The 19,353-nt window shown below is 40.7% G+C and overlaps 1 protein-coding gene across 5 annotated transcripts in view; it reads left to right on the top strand.

Annotated features, from left to right (window-relative positions):
• Window positions 1-19,353, top strand: part of akap9 (A kinase (PRKA) anchor protein 9) — a 112,785-nt gene that overhangs the window by 84,118 nt on the left and 9,314 nt on the right. For all 5 annotated transcript variants that reach the window (XM_079591200.1, XM_079591201.1, XM_079591203.1 and 2 more), the window contains 20 exons: window positions 1,231-2,094; window positions 3,635-3,760; window positions 4,452-4,496; window positions 4,628-4,942; window positions 5,028-5,072; window positions 5,154-5,330; window positions 6,308-6,763; window positions 7,360-7,420; window positions 8,176-8,297; window positions 9,692-9,865; window positions 10,155-10,316; window positions 12,242-12,380; window positions 12,524-12,689; window positions 13,793-13,943; window positions 14,168-14,299; window positions 15,103-15,270; window positions 15,968-16,449; window positions 17,758-17,869; window positions 17,963-18,145; window positions 18,984-19,166. In XM_079591200.1, coding sequence (XP_079447326.1) covers window positions 1,231-2,094; window positions 3,635-3,760; window positions 4,452-4,496; window positions 4,628-4,942; window positions 5,028-5,072; window positions 5,154-5,330; window positions 6,308-6,763; window positions 7,360-7,420; window positions 8,176-8,297; window positions 9,692-9,865; window positions 10,155-10,316; window positions 12,242-12,380; window positions 12,524-12,689; window positions 13,793-13,943; window positions 14,168-14,299; window positions 15,103-15,270; window positions 15,968-16,449; window positions 17,758-17,869; window positions 17,963-18,145; window positions 18,984-19,166 — 4,263 coding nt within the window. The remainder of the gene's footprint in view (window positions 1-1,230; window positions 2,095-3,634; window positions 3,761-4,451; window positions 4,497-4,627; window positions 4,943-5,027; window positions 5,073-5,153; window positions 5,331-6,307; window positions 6,764-7,359; window positions 7,421-8,175; window positions 8,298-9,691; window positions 9,866-10,154; window positions 10,317-12,241; window positions 12,381-12,523; window positions 12,690-13,792; window positions 13,944-14,167; window positions 14,300-15,102; window positions 15,271-15,967; window positions 16,450-17,757; window positions 17,870-17,962; window positions 18,146-18,983; window positions 19,167-19,353) is intronic.

The raw sequence follows: 19,353 nt of genomic DNA, 5'->3' as shown, positions 1-19,353 counted from the left end.
GCAGCCAGTTTATTCTCTAATATGTCCTCTTTATTCTCCCTGAAGAACTCCTACAGGTTAAGATGACAAAATTGTCATATTTGGATGAAATATTCCTTTAGGATTTTCTTGTAAATTATATATTTGACTCAAAGGGTGTTTCACGTCTAAATTAAAATGCCTCAAATTCTTTTGTGGCGAGTGAACGACGGTTACACACACACACCCAGTCAGACAGGTCAGGTGACCTGCTTAACCATGTGACGCACAAATATCACTGTTTTAAAGGAATATATCTTCAAAAATGAAAATTTTGTCATCATTTACTCACCCTTGTGTTGTTCCAACCCTTTATTATTGCATTTTGTACATGAAACACTGAGTTTTCAGACAGAATGTCATCATGTGATGAAAGTGGGATGTGGTTTATACTGTCGAACACAATAATAAACAAATCATCAAATAAAAAAAATAGAATTTGGGGGGGAAAAATAAAAATAAATAGATTCATATGACCCTAAAAAGTTAATTTAATAGTTTTTTTTTACTTATACTGAATAGTTGTTAAATTGTACATTTTAATTAGACTTGCTTTTTGATTACGGACAATTAATTTAACCATTAAAATTAACTAATAAAACATAAAATGGAATAGAGAGAAAAAATAAAACTGAATTTATGAAAAATTTCATAGGGCCCTATTATAGCCCTATTATATTATATTATATTATATTATAGTACATTTTGGGCTGAGAACTATACCCGTTTTAATTTACTGGTAAAACTTTAGAATAAGATTCCATTTGTTAAGATCTACAATAGTTTACATGAACTAACATGAACTTCCTGTGATTTGGTAAAAAAAATGCATCACGACATTTTAATGTTGCTTTTTGGTTTTCCTGTCGGATCATGGCAGTAAAAATCACCCCCACTCCAACTGCAGAAATATCTCATTTAGAACATAATACTTGTGTGAACGCTTGGTTTGAGAGACGTTGAGATGAAACCCGATCCGAGTTGATGGCTAACAAACTAACAAAACTTACTAAACTTTCATTTCGGTTCCTGTGATTTGCTTTTTTATGTTTTAATGTTGCGTTTTGGGTTTTCTTTCTGATCATGGCAGTGAAAACCACCATCTACTTTAATTGTTTAGGAAACAGCGGAATACTTGTGTGAACGCTTGGTTTGAGAGACGTTGAGATGAACCCCGAGCTGATGTGTGTGTGTGTGTGTGTGTGTGTGCAGGCGTTGGAGCAGAAAGAGGAGGTTCTCCTGGATCTGGAGGCGCAGGTTGAGCGCTTGCGTAGCGAACAGGAGCGACTGAAGAGGAACCGCGAGGAGGAGGTGGAGCAGCTCAACGCCGTCATCGAGACACTCCAGCAGGAGCTGTCGCACATCGAGCGCAAGGACGAGCCCAGAGACGAGAGCCACGAGATGAAGCAGAAAATGGATGAAGTCGAGACCGAGCTCGACACGCTGAAATCCGAACACGGCTCGCTGCGTAGCAAATACGAGCGGCTGCGCGAGGAGACGCTAGTGGAGCTGGAGGAGGCGCTGAGGGAGAAGACGGCGGCGTTCGTGGTGGTGCAGGCGCAGGTTCAGGCGCTGGAGGAGAGCGCCGGCTCACGGGTGAGGAGTTTGAGCCGGCGCGTGGAGGAGCTCGAGGCGTCAATGGAGGAGAAGGACTCGGAGCTGCGCGCTTGCAAGCGAAACGTGGAACTAGCACGAACGGACGCCGACACTCTCCACGCTAGAGTCGCCGAGCTAGAGGACAAACTCAGGGAGAAAGTGGCCGCCGTTCTGGTCAGTCAAGCTCAGCTAGGAGCCGTGCAGAAGCAAACCAAAGATCTTAGAGGCGACGCCCCCGCTGGAGAAGCGATGAGGGGCGCCAGGGCGTCGCCACACGGGCCGGTCCTGCTGACGGAGAAGCTGAAGGAGCTGGAGGAGGGGTTGAGCCAGATGCAGAAGGACCAGGAGCTGCAGAAACAGATGCTGTGCAGCTCCGAGGACGAGGTGGTGGAGTACGAGAGGAGGTTAGCCGTGATGATGGACATACTGAACCAGATGAGAACCAAACCGACCTATCACAGGCCGCCGCTGATCGCTGAGGTGCGTCATTCTCCTTCAACATCTCTCACATCATCACAGTTTACTCGCTATAGTTTAGAAAACGGTAATAAAATATGAGCAGAACTCCGTTGATATCTGACAGGTTTTGTCCATCCTTCTGTTAGACTGTCTCACACATGAATTATGTTGAATATCTGTCAGCTGGTAAATTTAACTACACAATTAGATAATACCAGTTTAGCTCCACCAGTGACCAAGCAATGCTTCAGTGTGTTCAGTGTGTGTGTGTGAAAAGAGCAAATAAACATTAGCAATTACAGACAAAACACTGAAGAAAACATGATCAGCTCAAAGTGGCCCAATCATTTCTGGCCCCAAAATGTTATACCTTTTACTGGTAGTCACTGTATGAAGAGTTTTGGGTATATTATGTCACAGTTTACTGTATTTTGCTAATGAGGTCATTTACTATATTAAGATGTAGTTCAAACAGTCACTCGCAATGATGAAGTTCTGCGTATGATTTTCAGGGAATGCATAAGCTGAAGTGTACCTTCAGTGCAACGCAAGTTGCTTTTGGATGAAAGCGTCTGCCAGAGATATAAATCTAAATGCAATCAAGGGCTGCACAATTTGATAAAATTATAAAAATGTTTTTGTTTTAAAATAGCGATTGCTATTGAAAGAAAATGCTCCAGGTTTGCTGTGCTTGTTTTTAGGGCTGCACAATTTGGCCATCAAATTTGTGATTAAACATCAATATTACCATAAAAAATTATTATTATTGTTGTTATAATTATTATCATTACAGTAACACTTTACAATAAAGTTTCATTAGTTAACTACATTAGTTAACATGAATTAACAACGAACAATACTTCTACAGCATTTATTAATCTTAATGTTGATGTCATTTTTAAGATCAAGAGTTGCATCTGTTAACTTTAGTTAATAAACTGTGAACTATCATAAACCATTTTATTAACAAACATTGATTAATAATGCAGTAAAATATTGCTCTTGGTAGTTCATGCAGTAACTAATGTTAACAAATGAGACATTATTGTAAAGTGTTACCATTATTACTAAATAAATATTAAAATAATTTATATTACGAATTGTTATATTTCACTGTTAAATAAAAAATTGTATATCTATAAAAATATATTTATACTTATAAATAATATATATTTAAAGGTGCTCTAAGTGATGTCACGCATTTTTTAGGCCAAACATTTTCTTAATTTTCAAATGTTAAACTATACGCTTTTATAAAAAAAAAAAAAAAACTTTTGTTGACCACAGCCTGTTTATTTTTTCATTACAAGATTGAGAAGTTTGGCGCTTGTTTCGTTCTCAAATGCACATTATTAGCAACTCAAACTCAGAAACAGCGCGTGTAAATAAACAAATTGCCGCTTCTCTCTGACACATGCAGCGCACACACATTTACTGAATTAAATCTCAGCCTGTGATTTTACTAAGAATATCACGATTCCGGTTGTATTGCGATTAGTTGTGCAGCTCTACTCATAACACTAGTGTCTGCCGTCACCTCACGAGCGTCTGTCACACGCAGGAGTCCGGCGAGGACGGTCGGCCGCTGTCCGAGCTGCTGCAGGAGGTCAAAGGTCAAGCCGCGTCCACGAGCGAGGAGCTGACCCGCTACAGAGAACTGAGCCTCAAGCTTCAGGAGGACATCGAGGTACAAACGCCAAATCCTGCCAGAAATGAGTCTCCCACTGTAATTACCTCACGATATTAGCTCTTGTTTTCTAACAGATTGATCAAAATTAAAAAAGAACAAAAATCTGCCAATTGGGTCAGAAACATAACCTTACTCAAAGAGAGAGCAAGAGTATTTTTCTGTTTAATGGGACAGTTCACCCAAAACTGAACATTAGCCCATGATTTACTCTCCCTCAAGCCATGCTAGTGTATATGACATTCTTCTGTCAGACGAACACAATCAGAGTTATATTACACATGTCCTGACTTGAGGGAGAGTAAATCATGGGCTAATTTAATTTTTGGCGGGTGAACTGTCCCTTTAAACAATAAACTCGCTTTTTTTTCTGATTTTTTTTTTATGTGTACATTTTCTGTTTTCAAGTTTTAGTGGTTTTGTTGCATTTATGTCATTTTTATTAGTTTTTCAAATGTCTTTCTAGTTTGTATACATTTTTATTTTAAAAAATTATAAAGTTATTTTATACTTCAAGTTCAAGTTGAGCTAAACAGGAATTTGAAGTATTAGAAATATTGATTTATGGTTTTATTTGTACGAGTGTAGCACCCGCTCTGAAGAACTAATGATGATGTGACCCTTTTAAACAGAACAATTGTGTGTGTGAACTCTGCTGTGTGGCTTTAATCGTGTGCTGTTTCTCCACCAGATGAAGGAGAGCAGGATCACGCAGCTTCAGACGGCCCTCAGCCAGGTAGAGACTCACACACGCTTGTTTTAGTTTAGTTATTTATATTTTTACAATGAATATAGCTGTAGCAAACAAACGCGAGCGCACATTAGATCTGCTCAGCGCTAAACCTTCCTTTCGTTTGTCACCTGCAGGTCCAAGCGGGTTCACGTGACGAAGATGGCGCCAAGACAGCGAAACTTCTCCAGGAGCTGCAGGAGGTCAAAGTTCAAGCGTCTGCCACACGACAGGAGCTGCAGGAGGTCAAAGGTCAAGAGTCCGCCACACGACAGGAGCTGCAGGAGGTCAAAGTTCAAGCGTCTGCCACACGACAGGAGCTGCAGGAGGTCAAAGGTCAAGAGTCCGCCACACGACAGGAGCTGCAGGAGGTCAAAGGTCTAGAGTCCGCCACACGACAGGAGCTGCAGGAGGTCAAAGGTCAGAGCGTCAGGCTGCAGGAGCTGCTCCAGGTATCCAACGCTTTCCCTGTTTTCAGACGGATCTCGGCTCATTTCTGAATGTGTGGCTCATTATTCCTGTTCTTTGTTTGTGAAGGAGAGAGAAATGAGCATCGCTCTGCTGAAGGATCAGCTGCACAGGGTGAGACGCACTCTCCGCACACGGCCTGATGCGACGGCATCGAGGCTTATGACCTTTAACCTTTGATTGGTTTCTCTGCAGGCCTCACGAGAGGGAGATCAGTCCACAGATGAGCTGCTACAGGAGCTGCAGGAGGTCAAAGGTCAAGCGTCGGACACACTACAGGAGCTGCAGGAGGTCAAAGGTCAAGCGGCCGCCACCAAAGAGCAGCTGAGCAGCTTCAGGGAGAGAAGCCTCAAACTGCAGGAAGAGATCGAGGTACTCGAGCCGCCAGAACCTCATGTGATCCTGATGGAGTGGCCGAATATTTAAAATTATCAAACTGTGAAACGTTAATCTGATCTCTCACACAAAAACCGTCCAACATGTAAAACAATGATTAAAAAAAAAGGTTCTGGAACTCGTGTTCTGGAAGTGTTTTTTAATTTTGTTACATTTATCCTTAGATATTTAAGATCCCAGTTTGAAAATCTCTCATCAACATTAATGTAATCTTTTTATTTTAAAATTGTTTATTTTAATTTTACATTTTAGTGTTTTAATCATTTTTGTGGTTTTTTTATATATTTATTTAAAAAAAAAATTTAATATAATTTTTTTTTCATTCTTTTTTATTTTTAAATTATTTATTTATTTAAACTTTACATTCATCTTGTTTTATTAATTTTTACTAGGAGTTTTATTTTGATAAAAAATATTTTAATTTTCATGATTTAATACGTTCTTAGTAAGTGTTTTATTTTAATTTTCTATTTTTGTTTATTTTATTTTAATTCACGTTTATGATTTAATACATTTTAGCAAGTGTTTTATTTAGATTTTTTAAGAATTTACTTATTTTAATTGTTTTATTTCCCTTTTAAAATTTAATTTTAAATTTTTGATTTAATTAATTTGTAGTGTTTTATTTATTTTATTTTACATTTGATACATTACATTTACATTTTATTTGATTTACATTAAATAATTTTAGCAAGTATTATTTGTTTTAATTGTTTATTTATTTTAATTGTACATTTTTATAATTTAAAAAAGTTAATTTTAAAATAAAATAAAAATATAATTAAATAAAAATTTTACATTCGTATGATTATATTTTTTAGTTAGCGTTTTATTTAGATTTTTAATTTTTTAAATTTTTTTTTTGCCAGATGTTCTTTTACACAGAACTAAAGGCTAAAACCTGAACTCCAGATCTTTCATAGAAGTAACTCTTCTCTTCGTGTCTCTCTCAGGTCAGAGACGTGTCCATTGCTGAGCTGAGGGTCAAAGTTCACGAACTGCAGATCGCTTTGGCCAAATCTGAGGAGCCTCCACAACAACCGCCGTCTCAGCCTAAAACGAAAGCAGGGAAAAACGGAGACAACAGAGAGCATCATGAGATAAACAAAAGTGCTGACGCAAGTAAAGACAAGCCTCTTCCTCACCGAACCTCCACGGACCAATCAGAGAGCAGGTCTCAGCCGCGTGTGAGCGCCAGCGCGCAGACCGAGCCGTGCAGAGCCGAGGACGTGCAGGAGGTGATCTCGGGCTTCTCGGAGAAGATCGTGCAGATGCAGGAGCTGCACGCGGCCGAGATCATGGACATGGAGGCGCGGCACATCTCCGAGAGCGAGAGCTTGAGGCGGGAGAACCAGCAGCTGGAGCTCGAGAGCCGAGCGCTGCGGGACGCCATCCACAAGCTCACCGAGGTCACACACACACACACACACACACACACACACACCTTGATTATCTGTATAAAAATATTTTAATTATCAACTTTGATATAACACGTGTATATTTATGTTTCTACTCCTGTTTGTTGTTGAAATATAAATATATAAAGGGTGTCTGTCTCTGTATTAAAAACTAGTTTTCATGATAGTTTTATTCAAACAAACATTACATAATAAAGAGCAGGTTAAGAAAAAATATAATGAATATGTAATATAATGCATATATGAATCAAAATGCTAGTTATTGTTCTAGCTTACTATCGAGTTTATGGTCTCTGAATAGCTTTCCTGAGGGAAATGTGATTTTACGTGACATAACTTCAGTGCATCACTCGTCACATGACACTTCATTACGTGTAAAATAAATAAAATAAAACTTGTTGTAGAAGTTGAGGATGTTATTACATCTTGATCAGTGATTATTAAAATAGAGATTTTGTTAATTTTAAATAACATTGATGAATCATTCACAATAAAACCATACATTTTAAAGGGGGGGGAAATCAGTTTTTAAACTTCACCTATAAATTAAAATAAACGTGTTTAATTTAAATTGTGTGTGTTCTCAGGGTCCCGCGGCGAGGTCAGAGCGTCCCGCGACCTCTGCGTTTAAAGATGGATACGCCAGCGGTGAGATGTTCTGGGTTATTTACTCTTCCATTCAAGAGTGTGGATCAATTCAGCTCTTCTGCTATTATATATTAGCCTGGTTCTATCAGATGCTCGTACATTTCATTTGTACAGAGTCTGGCCTCTCTTCATTGACAAGCGTTAACTTCCTTGAAGGCGGGTACTCTGTTGAAGTTTAAAACTATTGGATCTGCCATAACCAATCGCTAACGTTTGGTCGTGACGTATGACGACTCAAACTAGCGCACAACCTCACCGTCATCGTTCTCAGCCACTCCCTCTGTTCGCTGATTGGACCGGTTAAAAATTGACTGGAGGAAACCCAAGAATACACCACAGACCCAGACGTAGTTCTGAAGGAAAATGAAAATTGAGCGGAAGCACGTAGGAGGCCGGAGCCAGGCTAATTATATATGTGAATATACAGTAAAATGTTATTTATTCCTGTGATCAAAGCTGAATTTTCAGCTTCATTACTCCAGTTTTCAGTGTCACATGATACCTTCAGAAATAAGTATAATATGATGATCTGATGCTCATGACACATTTATGATTATCATCAGTGTTGGAAACTGAATTCTCAGGATTCATTGATGAATAGAAAGTTCAAAAACAGCATTTATTTGAAAATATAATTTTTTGTAACATTATAAATGTCTTTACTGGCACTTTCTGATCAGTTTAATGTGTTCTTGCTGACTAGAAGAATAACTTTCATTAATTTTGTCATAATTGTGTGTGTGTGTGTGTAACAGACAGCAGTTCAGACTGGAGCCAGCGCACCGGTTTCGATCCGCCTCACCTGCCGGAGAACAGAAGCACACCTGAGGGCGCGCGCCGAGACACGGAGCCGGACCTCCTGCCAGACCGCATCAAGGTGAGCTTATAATATATTACAACATAATAATATAATAACGAGCTGAACCGTGACCCTCACAGGGTTCGTACAAGGTGCTAAAAGTACTTGAATTTGTCTCTTTTTTTATTGAAGTCCTGGAAAACCCATTGAAAACTGACATATTTATGAAGCTTTACTTATTGAAATACAGTATACATGAAAAAGTTATATTTTTTCGGAAAAACAAATATAATATTTTCACGCTATGTTAACACTGCTGCCCGTCTGATGAACTACCGGTTCTGGATATGAAGTACGCCAACGTTATAATCAGGGTTCCCACGGGTCCTTGCAATCCTGGAAAGTTTGTGATTGCAAAGAAACACGCAGACACAGGTCCTCGAATGTGCCTGAATCTGAAGAAGTTTTCTGGAAAAAATGCCATATTCCCTCCGGTGTTATTTCTCCAACACTTCCTGGCCTATGCGCACTAGCTTGCTTGATTTACGTTAGTTACTCGCATTTACGCGTTATGTTCAGTGTTTCCCGCGTGAGGTACTTTGTGTTGTACGTTGCCATGACGTTCACTTGTGCAAAACTGTAACAATGTATCTTACAATACGATGTGACCTTGCTCTCACTTGATACGTGTCCCCACATTAAGATTTGAGGGTATTGGACCGGGAAAGTCCTTGAATTTAAAGTTAACCAATGTGTGGAAACCCTGTATAATATAAACAATTATTTATTGAACAATAATAACCATTATAAACTCTGTATTTAATATACCGTATTTTCCGGACTATAAGTCGCATCAGTCAAAAAATGCGTCATGAAGAGGAAAAAACATATATAAGTCGCACTGGACTATAAGTCACATTTATTTAGAAATTTATTTCACAAAATCCAAGACCAAGAACAGACATTTAATCTGGAAAGGTTATTCAGCTGCACAACAGCACACAGAACAACAGCTGAATAGTGTCCGGTGTGTTAGCGTAACACATTAACAGTTATTCAGCTGCACAACAGCACACAGAACATATACCTGAGGCTGAATAGGCTAAACTAACATTAGCCAGCGAGTCCAACAAGTTACCGGTCAGCAAGTTCACCAAGCTCCCGATCTCACTCCTCAACACTGAACTCTTCTTCCTCTGTGTCGCTTCTGAACAACTCCGCTAACTAGAGCGCCCTCTCGCGGCTGTAGACGGTAATGTTTCTCTTGGTTCATCTCAGTCAGTATGAATTAATTTTGATATAGGCAAGGCAAGGCACCTGACTATAAGTCGCAGGACCAGCCAAACTATGAAAAAAATACGGTATATTCTTAAATATATGGTCAGTTGTCCTGTAATTGCGTTCCTCAGTGTGTGTGTGTGACCCTGTCCTCCCCCAGAGTCTTCAGTGTGTGTGTGTCTGTCCTCCCCCAGAGTCTGCTGCGCGAGGTCCATCAGGAGGGCATGCAGGTGCTGTCGCTCTCGGAGCTGCCGCTGTGTGAAGCGGACCGACCCGCAGCTCAGGCCTGGAGCAGCGAGAGGGACGCCCTCATACACACCGTGGAGTCGCTCAAGCTCCTCGTCAGCACACTGCAGACACACACACAGGTGAGCAGCGTTCCCGAGCATTCACCTGCAGCGGGGACGTTTGCCTGTGGTTTATAAACAACTAGCCGAACTAATATACACTTCAAGCATTATTAAAGACAAGTAGGAATTAAAAAAGAACAAATCAAAAATTAGCAATCGCAACAAATAAACACAACTGAACAATTATATGATAGAAATAAACTGTGTTTTAAGATTTTCAGGTACAGAGACTTTAATCAAATGTAAAATAACAGTGTGTGTGTGCGTGCGTGTGTCCGTGTGTCCGTGTGTGTGTGTGTGTGTGCAGGTCGACGGGGACTGGCGAGCGGAGCTGCTGTCGGCCGTTCAGCAGGTGTTTGTCCATGAGCGAGACGTGCTGAAGAGTGTTTTATACTCACACCTGGAGCGACTGGACACCGCTGACGCCGTCGTTCACCTCAACCAGCTGGAGAGAGCGCTAGCTGAGCAGGTTAGCATACGCCACGCCAGTCGTCCGTCACATGATGGCTGTGTGTGGGATTGACAGGCGTTGGGTTTCTCTGATTTATATACGGCATTCATCACTTACTCACTGTTACTGTATGTTGATAGAGCAAGAGTTATTATTAATAACAGGGTTATTATGGTTCACTACAACTAAAACCATGAAAAAAAATTACTTAAAATATATGTAAAAAATATATATATTGCGGGGTTTTTTAATATATATATATATAATAGAAAGAACCATGAGTGGCAAAAAACAGTATCAGACTCGATGGAAAATAGTAAAACCAACCGGCCTTCATTATGGAAGTGCGTTTTTAGAAGTGATTTAAAAGTGATGGATGTTGATCCGGTATAAACTCAACTTTATTTCTAGAGCACTTTCAAAAACCACAATAGGTAATTATTACAACACATTATTAAAAGCTAAGGAAAAATTATTTTCAAAGAGTTTTTTTAGTTTTTTTATAAATAAGTGTTTAACTCCTTCTGAACTGAGAGTAGGAGATGTTCTAACCTGTTGTTGTCTGATGTTGTGTGTCGTGTGTTGTTGTGTGTTGTTGTCTGATGTTGTGTGTTGTGTGCTGTTGTGTGTTGTTGTCTGATGTTGTGTGTTGTGTGTTGTTGTCTGATGTTGTGTGTTGTGTGTTGTTGTGTGTTGTGTGTTGTTGTCTGATGTTGTGTGTTGTTGTCTGATGTTGTGTGTTGTGTGTTGTTGTGTGTTGTTGTCTGATGTTGTGTGTTGTGTTCTGATGTTGTGTGTTGTGTTCTGATGTTGTCTGATGTTGTGTGTTGTGTTCTGATGTTGTGTGTTGTTGTCTGGTGTTGTGTGCTGTCTGATGTTGTGTGTTGTTGTCTGGTGTTGTCTGATGTTGTGTGTTGTGTTCTGATGTTGTGTGTTGTGTGTTGTTGTCTGATGTTGTGTGTTGTTGTCTGATGTTGTGTGTTGTTGTGTGATGTTGTGTGTTGTTGTCTGATGTTGTGTGTTGTTGTCTGATGTTGTGTGTTGTTGTCTGATGTTGTGTGTTGTTGTCTGATGTTGTGTGTTGTGTGTTGTTGTCTGATGTTGTGTGTTGTTGTCTGATGTTGTGTGTTGTGTGTTGTTGTGTGATGTTGTGTGTTGTTGTCTGATGTTGTGTGTTGTGTTCTGATGTTGTGTGTTGTGTTCTGATGTTGTGTGTTGTTGTGTGTTGTTGTGTGTTGTTGTCTGATGTTGTGTGTTGTTGTCTGATGTTGTGTGTTGTTGTCTGATGTTGTGTGTTGTTGTCTGATGTTGTGTGTTGTGTGTTGTTGTCTGATGTTGTGTGTTGTTGTCTGATGTTGTGTGTTGTGTGTTGTTGTGTGATGTTGTGTGTTGTTGTCTGATGTTGTGTGTTGTGTTCTGATGTTGTGTGTTGTGTTCTGATGTTGTCTGATGTTGTGTGTTGTGTTCTGATGTTGTGTGTTGTTGTCTGGTGTTGTGTGCTGTCTGATGTTGTGTGTTGTTGTCTGGTGTTGTCTGATGTTGTGTGTTGTGTTCTGATGTTGTGTGTTGTGTTCTGATGTTGTGTGTTCTGATGTTGTGTGTTGTGTTCTGATGTTGTGTGTTGTGTTCTGATGTTGTGTGTCGTGTGTTGTTGTCTGATGTTGTGTGTTGTTGTCTGATGTTGTGTGTTGTTGTCTGGTGTTGTGTGTGTTGTCTGATGTTGTGTGTTGTTGTCTGATGTGTGTGTTGTCTGATGTTGTGTGTTGTTGTGTGCTGTTGTGTGTTGTTGTCTGATGTTGTGTGTTGTTGTCTGGTGTTGTGTGTGTTGTCTGATGTTGTGTGTTGTTGTCTGATGTGTGTGTTGTGTGCTGTTGTGTGTTCTGATGTTGTGTGTTGTGTTCTGATGTTGTGTGTTGTGTTCTGATGTTGTGTGTTGTGCGCAGGACGCCCGGCACAGCGAGGGCATGTGTGTGTTGAGCTCGGCGGACAGAAGCAGCCTGCGCTCGGAGATCCATCAGCTCAGAGCTCAGCTACACACACTCACGTCTGCACACACACAGCGCCACCATGTGGACACTGCCGGTACGACACACACTGACTCTGCATTAAACAGCTCACGAGACTCGTTCTGGCTCGGTTGTGCTGCTGGTGTTTCAGTGGTAAAGGCTTCTGGGAAGATTATCTTCAGCTTCCGCTTCATGAAGGTTTTTCCCCGTGTTCTTCAGGAGCGGAGAGCGTGAGCGAGGCAGAAGCGGCGCTGGTCGGCACAGCGGTCGGGTCCGGCTCTGATCGACTGGAGGACATCAAGACTGAACTGAGCCAGACTAAACTACAGCTAGAGAGCGCTGTACAGTCACAACACAAACACCTGAGAGAGCTCGACACACTCAGGTAACACACACACACACACACACACAGAGACACGCATAATATTATTATTTGTAGTTTGCATTATATATATATATATATACAACATCATTTATATTTATATAATATATGTAATATATGTATATAGTAATATAAGTGTTGTGATGTGTAATATATAATGTGTATATAATATATATAAAATATACTTCTATAAATATATAAAATATACTTATATATTATATATAATATATATACATATATTTATTATTATAAAATAATATAAAAAACAATTATTATATATTATATATATATATGTTACCTAGAATTATATAAATGAGTAAAGTAAAATATAAATATAATTCATAATAATTTAGAAAATATGTGTATTTATAATATTTTTATTTGCAATTTGCATTATATTTATTTCATATATATATATATATATATACATACATTCCCCTCTTCTATGTAAAGCGCTTTGAGTGCTAAGAAAAGCGCTATAAAAATTTGATGAATTATTATTACATAACATTATAATTATATAAATTAGTCAAATAATATAATAAAATTATTATATAATTATTATAAAATAATATTTAAATGTTATTTGTAAAATACGTGTATATAAACGAGTAAAGTAATATATTAACATAATATACATATATATAAATGTTATCTAGAATATTATTTGTAATTTACATGTATTTTATACATACATTTTTTTAATATAAACTAGTAAAGTAATATATAAATAATTATAAATAATTTAGAATATTCTATTCTATTATAAATAACAAAATATATAATATGTAATAATTTATATAAATAATATAATATGTAAATAATATAAATCAGTTTCTGTATATTTACTTTTTTTTTTTTTTTTGTATATTTAATGTGACCCTGGACCACAAAACCAGTCACATGGGTCAATTTTCTGAAATTTAGAGTTGATGTGTGGTTTGTTAGGATAGGACAATATTTGGTCGAGACACAACTATTGTAAATCTGGAATCTGAGGAGCAAAAAAATCTAAACATTGAGAAAATCTCCTTTAAAGTTGTGCATTAATGTTCACGATTGTGCTGCATTCACTCACAGAAATACATGTTGTGTGTGTGTGGCAGGGTGGAGGTCTCGCTGAAGGCCGCTGAGGTCGACACACTGAACGACACACTGGCACACGAGCAGAAGAGAGCGAGAGAACTGCAGTGGGCGTACGAGAAGGAGAAGTGCAAGTCTGACCGGAAGCAGGAGAGCGAGAGAGAGGAAGTGGAGGTAAACCATCTGTCAATCACAGGGAGAGGCCATAGAGGCCGAGCGCATTTAGGCCACGCCCACACCGGGGGGGAAATCAATCCAAACGTCTCCATTGACTCTGTACTGTGTGAAGCTGCCTCCTTGTCATTTCTGACTAATAACAAAAAATACAGAGCCGATGGAGACGGCTGGGTTGATGTGCTCATGGACTGATGGTGTTGATGTGTTATTGGTCTCTGCAGGATCTTAAACTGGCTCTGGAAGATCAGCGGGGGCGTGTGTTTGAGCTGTCGATCGCCCTGGAGAGAGAGAGAGAGACTTCAGCTCAGCTCAGAGATCAGGAGCGAGAGGCCGGCGCCTCCTCAGAGCTGCAGGTGTGTGCACGCTAACACACGTCATGAGTTTGGGTCGAGGCAGCTCAGCAGGGGCTTTCGCACCGGGTACCGAGCCACCGGGACGGTTCCCCGAGAACTAATGGCTCCCTTAGGAACGTTTTCCTGGTTGTGTTCGCACCGCTAGTAGAAACTGAAGTGATGTGAGCCGCGCTTGTTGTCGTTGTTCTCGGATGTGCATCGGATCCGTGCATTCACTCTTAAAGTGACAGTGCGTAATAAACCTAATGCCGTCATATTAATCAAACAACAAAAGAGAAAAGCATTCCCTAATAGTTTTACTTTAATTTATACAAATAAATATGTTTGCTTGAAAGAATAAAGAATGATGTGTGCAAGTTGTCGTAAGCAAGAGAATGCATATCATTAATAGAAAAGAAGACCGTGTTCTACTGTAGAAGTGGTTTTACTTAATTAAATTATTTATTTAAACTTTATATATACAAACTTTAAAATCATTCATATTAACAGGTCAGTAGATGTTTTATCCGGGAGTCTATCGTGGGTTTGGACATTTTTGAGAAATTCTAAATGGATGCATTACAATAATTAGATTTGATTGAATTGAATAGTTTTAGACTATAACTTTTTCAGATTACTACAACTAAATGAAAATGTGCTGTCAAAATTAACGTGTGTGTCTGTGTGTGTGCGCGTGTGTGTGTCTGTGCGTGTGTGTGTGCGTGTCTGTGCGTGCGTGCGTGTGTGTGTGCGTGTGTGTGTGTGTGTGTGTCTGTGCCTGTGCGTGCGTCTGTGCCTGTGCGTGTGTGTGTGTGTGTGTGCAGGTTCAGTTGGACGCTCAGAGAGCTCGGGCCGCAGAGATCAGCAGTGCTCTAGAGAAAGAGAAGGAGCTCAACGCACAACTGCTCCGGCGGGTCCACACGAGCTCCGCCTCAAACACACAGGATTCTGGGACACACACACTCGTGCAGGCCGAGGCCGACTGCAGCCAGGTAACCAGAGACGCCACACATGTTTAGTTCCTTAAATAAACACCGCAAGTTGTCGGGGTGGAACAAACAGTTGAGGAATATTCAACAAATATACCCTACGGTTCGGCACGCGTGTGATTCGCAGATCAACTGTTAAATGAAACCATCATAGAGTGAAAGTTTATCATCTGGACGTGTTTTGTCTTGCCGATTTACACATTCAAACCATTTTAAACGCAGAAGAAGAGGCGAGAATCGGGACTTGCACGTTATCTGTGTGTGAGAGAGACACACGTTTGCTTGCCCTTCAATGGGTATTTAAACATAATGTGGTGTTTATGTGCCCGTCTCAGCAAGTGTTCTCTTGGTTCTCTCATATTTGAACAGTTGAGAAAGAAACGGATGTTGTTAGTTTTATTCGCTCTTAAAGTGACGGCAGCCTAATATTCCTGCTGTCGTCTGTCACTAATGTTAATAAAACAACAAAAGCTGTATTAACAAAGATGAAACTAGATTTAATCCTACAGTGAACAAACAGGGTTATTTTACATTGAGGCTTAATTATTAATTTCTGTACCTGAATAATAGTGTTAGACTTTGTTATTCAGTTTTCATCTCTGCTTGTAATGTGTGTATTTGTTTTCAGTTAGTCTTAGTTGAATTGTGTGCTGCGCTCCACCAGCAGCATGTAGTGACTGTGAGGTGTGGCTGTGCGCAGGCGGAGTCGGTGGAGTCTGTCCTGCAGGCGCAGCTGGTGGAGAAGCAGGCGCAGGTGGTGCAGATGCTGGAGGAGCTGGAGAAGCACAAACTGGACGCGCTGCAGCGCAAACGACAGCGGGATGAGGAGAGGTCTACACTTCAGCAGGACCAGAATGCACTGGGGCGACGGGTGGAGGAGCTGCGGGCGGAGCTGAACGCTGAGAGAGACACCGTCAGGAGACTCGAGGGAGAGAGACACCGACTGCAGGAGAGAGAGAGAGAGCTGGAGGGAGAGAGACACCGACTGCAGGAGAGAGTGAGAGAGCTGGAGGAGAAGCTGAGAGACGCTCGGCCTGCGGATCGAACCCGGGACTGGGTGTTGCAGCAGGAGACGGCAGACGCTGGTCAGAACCCGGAGCCCAAGCACACCGACCCCATCCTCAGCCGACTGCAGCTCATCGCCGCCAGGATCAACAGCCTGACCAGCGAAACCCCGGGCAGGTACGACTCCACACATCGACTCTCTGCTGCTCACAGTTACAGTTAGTGATGTCACAAAAGTATTGATACTTTACAAAGTGATCAGACACCCTAGAAATGCCTTAGCGACTCAGAAAATGTACTACAACCACTCAAAACACCCTAGCAACGCCTTAGCAACTCAATACAATTTTATTACAATCACTCAGAACACCCTTAAAACACCTTAGCAACTCAACAAAAATGTACTACAACCACTCAAAACACTATAGCAACGCCTTAGCAACTCAAATGTACTACCACTCCAAACACCCTAGCAACGCCTTAGTAACTCAACAAAAATGTACTACAACCACTCAGAACTCCACAGCAACACCTTAGCGACTCAAAATGTATTACAAATTCTCCAAACACTCTAGAAGTGCCTTAACAACTCAACAAAATGTACTACAACCACTCAAAACACCCTAGCAATGCCTTAGCAACTCAATAAATACAAACACCCTAGCAACACCTTAGCAACTCAATCAAATTGTATTACAACTACTCAGAGAACCCTAACAACGCCTTAGCAACTCAAAAATGTACTACCACTCCAAACACCATATTACAACCATCCAACACCCTAGCAACACCTTAGTAACTCAATAAAAATGTATTACAATCACCCGGAACACCCTAGAAACGCCTTAGCAACTAAAACATTTACTACCACTCAAAACACCCTAGCATAGCCTTGACAACTCAAAATGTATTACAACCACTCAGAACAGCCTAGCAACACCTTAGCAACTCAACAAAAATATACTACCACTCCAAACACCCTAGCAACGCCTTAACAACTTAATACAAATCTGCTGGTTGTATTAAAAATTGTATTACAACCACTCAGAACACCCTAGCGACACCTTAGAAACTCAATAAAAATCTGCTACCATTTAAGACACCCTAGAAACGGCTTAGCAGCTCAATAAAAAAGCATTACCACTCTGAACACCCTAGCAACGCCTTATTAACTCAATAATAATGTATTACAACCACTCAGAACACCATAGTAACGCCTTAGGAACTCAAATTTACTACAACCACTCAGAACACCCTAGCAACTGGATAGCAGTGCTTTGGCAACTGCATAGCAATGTACTAACAACCACTCAGAACATTCTAGCAACAGCATGGCAACACCATAGCCACTTTATAAGCAATATACCAACAACCATTAAGAACACTCTGTTAATTGCATAGCAACTCCTTAGCAACAGCATAGTAATGAACTAACAACTACTCGGAACATCCTAGCAACACCTTAGCAACTATGTGTGTGTGCAGGTTATCAGGAGATGGGCCCGACCGTGAAAGTCTAGCGTGGCTTCACAGTAATGTACAGGATGTGATGTCACTGTTACAGCATATCCCATCAGCCCCTTCTGCTCTCCCGGAGGTGAGCGAGCACATTTACACTCACGAGGGAAACAGTCCGCTTATGTGGCCTTGGAGGCATTATTCATTCTCGTGTGTGTGTGTGTGTGTGTAGAGCGCCGCTCTGCTGGCTGGAGGATCCTCTAGTCTGCTGAATGAGCGTTTGCTCCGCCAGAACGCAGAGCTGACGGGATTCGTCAGTCGACTGACAGAAGAGAAGAACGACTTACGAAACCAGTTACTGAACCTCGAGGACGAGCTGCGGAGAAGCAGACAGAAGAAGGCCGTCGCGGAGAGCGTGAGTCAATCTGTCAATCAATCAATCAGTCAATCAGTAAGTCAGTCAGTCAATCTGTCAATCAATCAGTCAGTCAGTCAATCTGTCAATCAATCAGTCAGTCAGTCAATCTGTCAATCAATCAGTCAGTCAGTCAATCTGTCAATCAATCAGTCAATCTATCAGTCAGTCAATCTGTCAATCAATCAGTCAGTCAGTCAATCTGTCAATCAATCAGTCAGTCAATCTGTCAATCAGTCAGTCAGTCAGTCAATCTGTCAATCAATCAGTCAATCTATCAGTCAGTCAATCTGTCAATCAATCAGTCAGTCAGTCAATCTGTCAATCAATCAGTCAGTCAATCTGTCAATCAATCAGTCAATCAGTCAGTCAGTCAATCAGTCAGTCAGTCAATCAGTCAGTCAGTCAATCTGTCAGTCAGTCAATCAATCAATCAATCATCACTGCAGTGCTTGCTATCAACAGTTATAATACGTTCTTTCTGTCCGTCTTAATTTCTATATTTTTTCAGTCTATTTTTTTCTTTTTCTCTTTATTTAAAAAAAAACTCAAGCACTATTTTTTTTGTTCGTATTTTTCTTTTTTGGTCTTTTTTTCTTTTTTCTATCTTTTTTTTCTCATGTTTTTCTGTCTTATTTTGTACTCTTAAGTTTTTTTGTTAAATTTTTTCTTTCCATCTTTCAGAGAGTGAATTGTATAAGAACAGAACTTGAGCTGAATTGATCTGAGTAATGTCTCGTATCTGATGACGTGTGCCTCACTGATTCTGTGATTTCCTGTTGATCCGTGTGAAGACGAAGCGCTGTAGAAGTGAAGCTGATTGTCTGTCCTCTCGCAGGCCGTGAGTCGGCAGGAGCTGGTGCTGTTCTCGAGTGAGCGCGAGTCTTGGGCTCAGGAGAGGAGCCGGCTGGAGAAGGCCCTCGCTCAGGCCGAGGCAGAACTGAGCCGCCTGAGGGCAGAGATCCGCTCCGACACACTGCGGGATCTGGCCGGAGCCGACCCCGACAGCACGGCCCTCAAGGTCAGCGCACACACACACATCTGTCACGCAAACAGGAGCACATCAGTGGGCCAAAATACAAACTGTGCTGTGTAAATGAGTTCATGCACACGACATGGTTGACAGCTGTTAATGAACAAACACCGTTAGATCGACGCTGTAAAGACCTATCCGGACTGCACTAGTGTAACATGCAGAGGGGGGGCAC

Source organism: Phoxinus phoxinus (assembly GCF_949152265.1).
Source record: "Phoxinus phoxinus genome assembly, chromosome: 19".
NCBI classification, from domain to species: Eukaryota; Metazoa; Chordata; class Actinopteri; order Cypriniformes; family Leuciscidae; genus Phoxinus; species Phoxinus phoxinus.
This window is presented reverse-complemented; position numbering and strand designations above follow the sequence as displayed.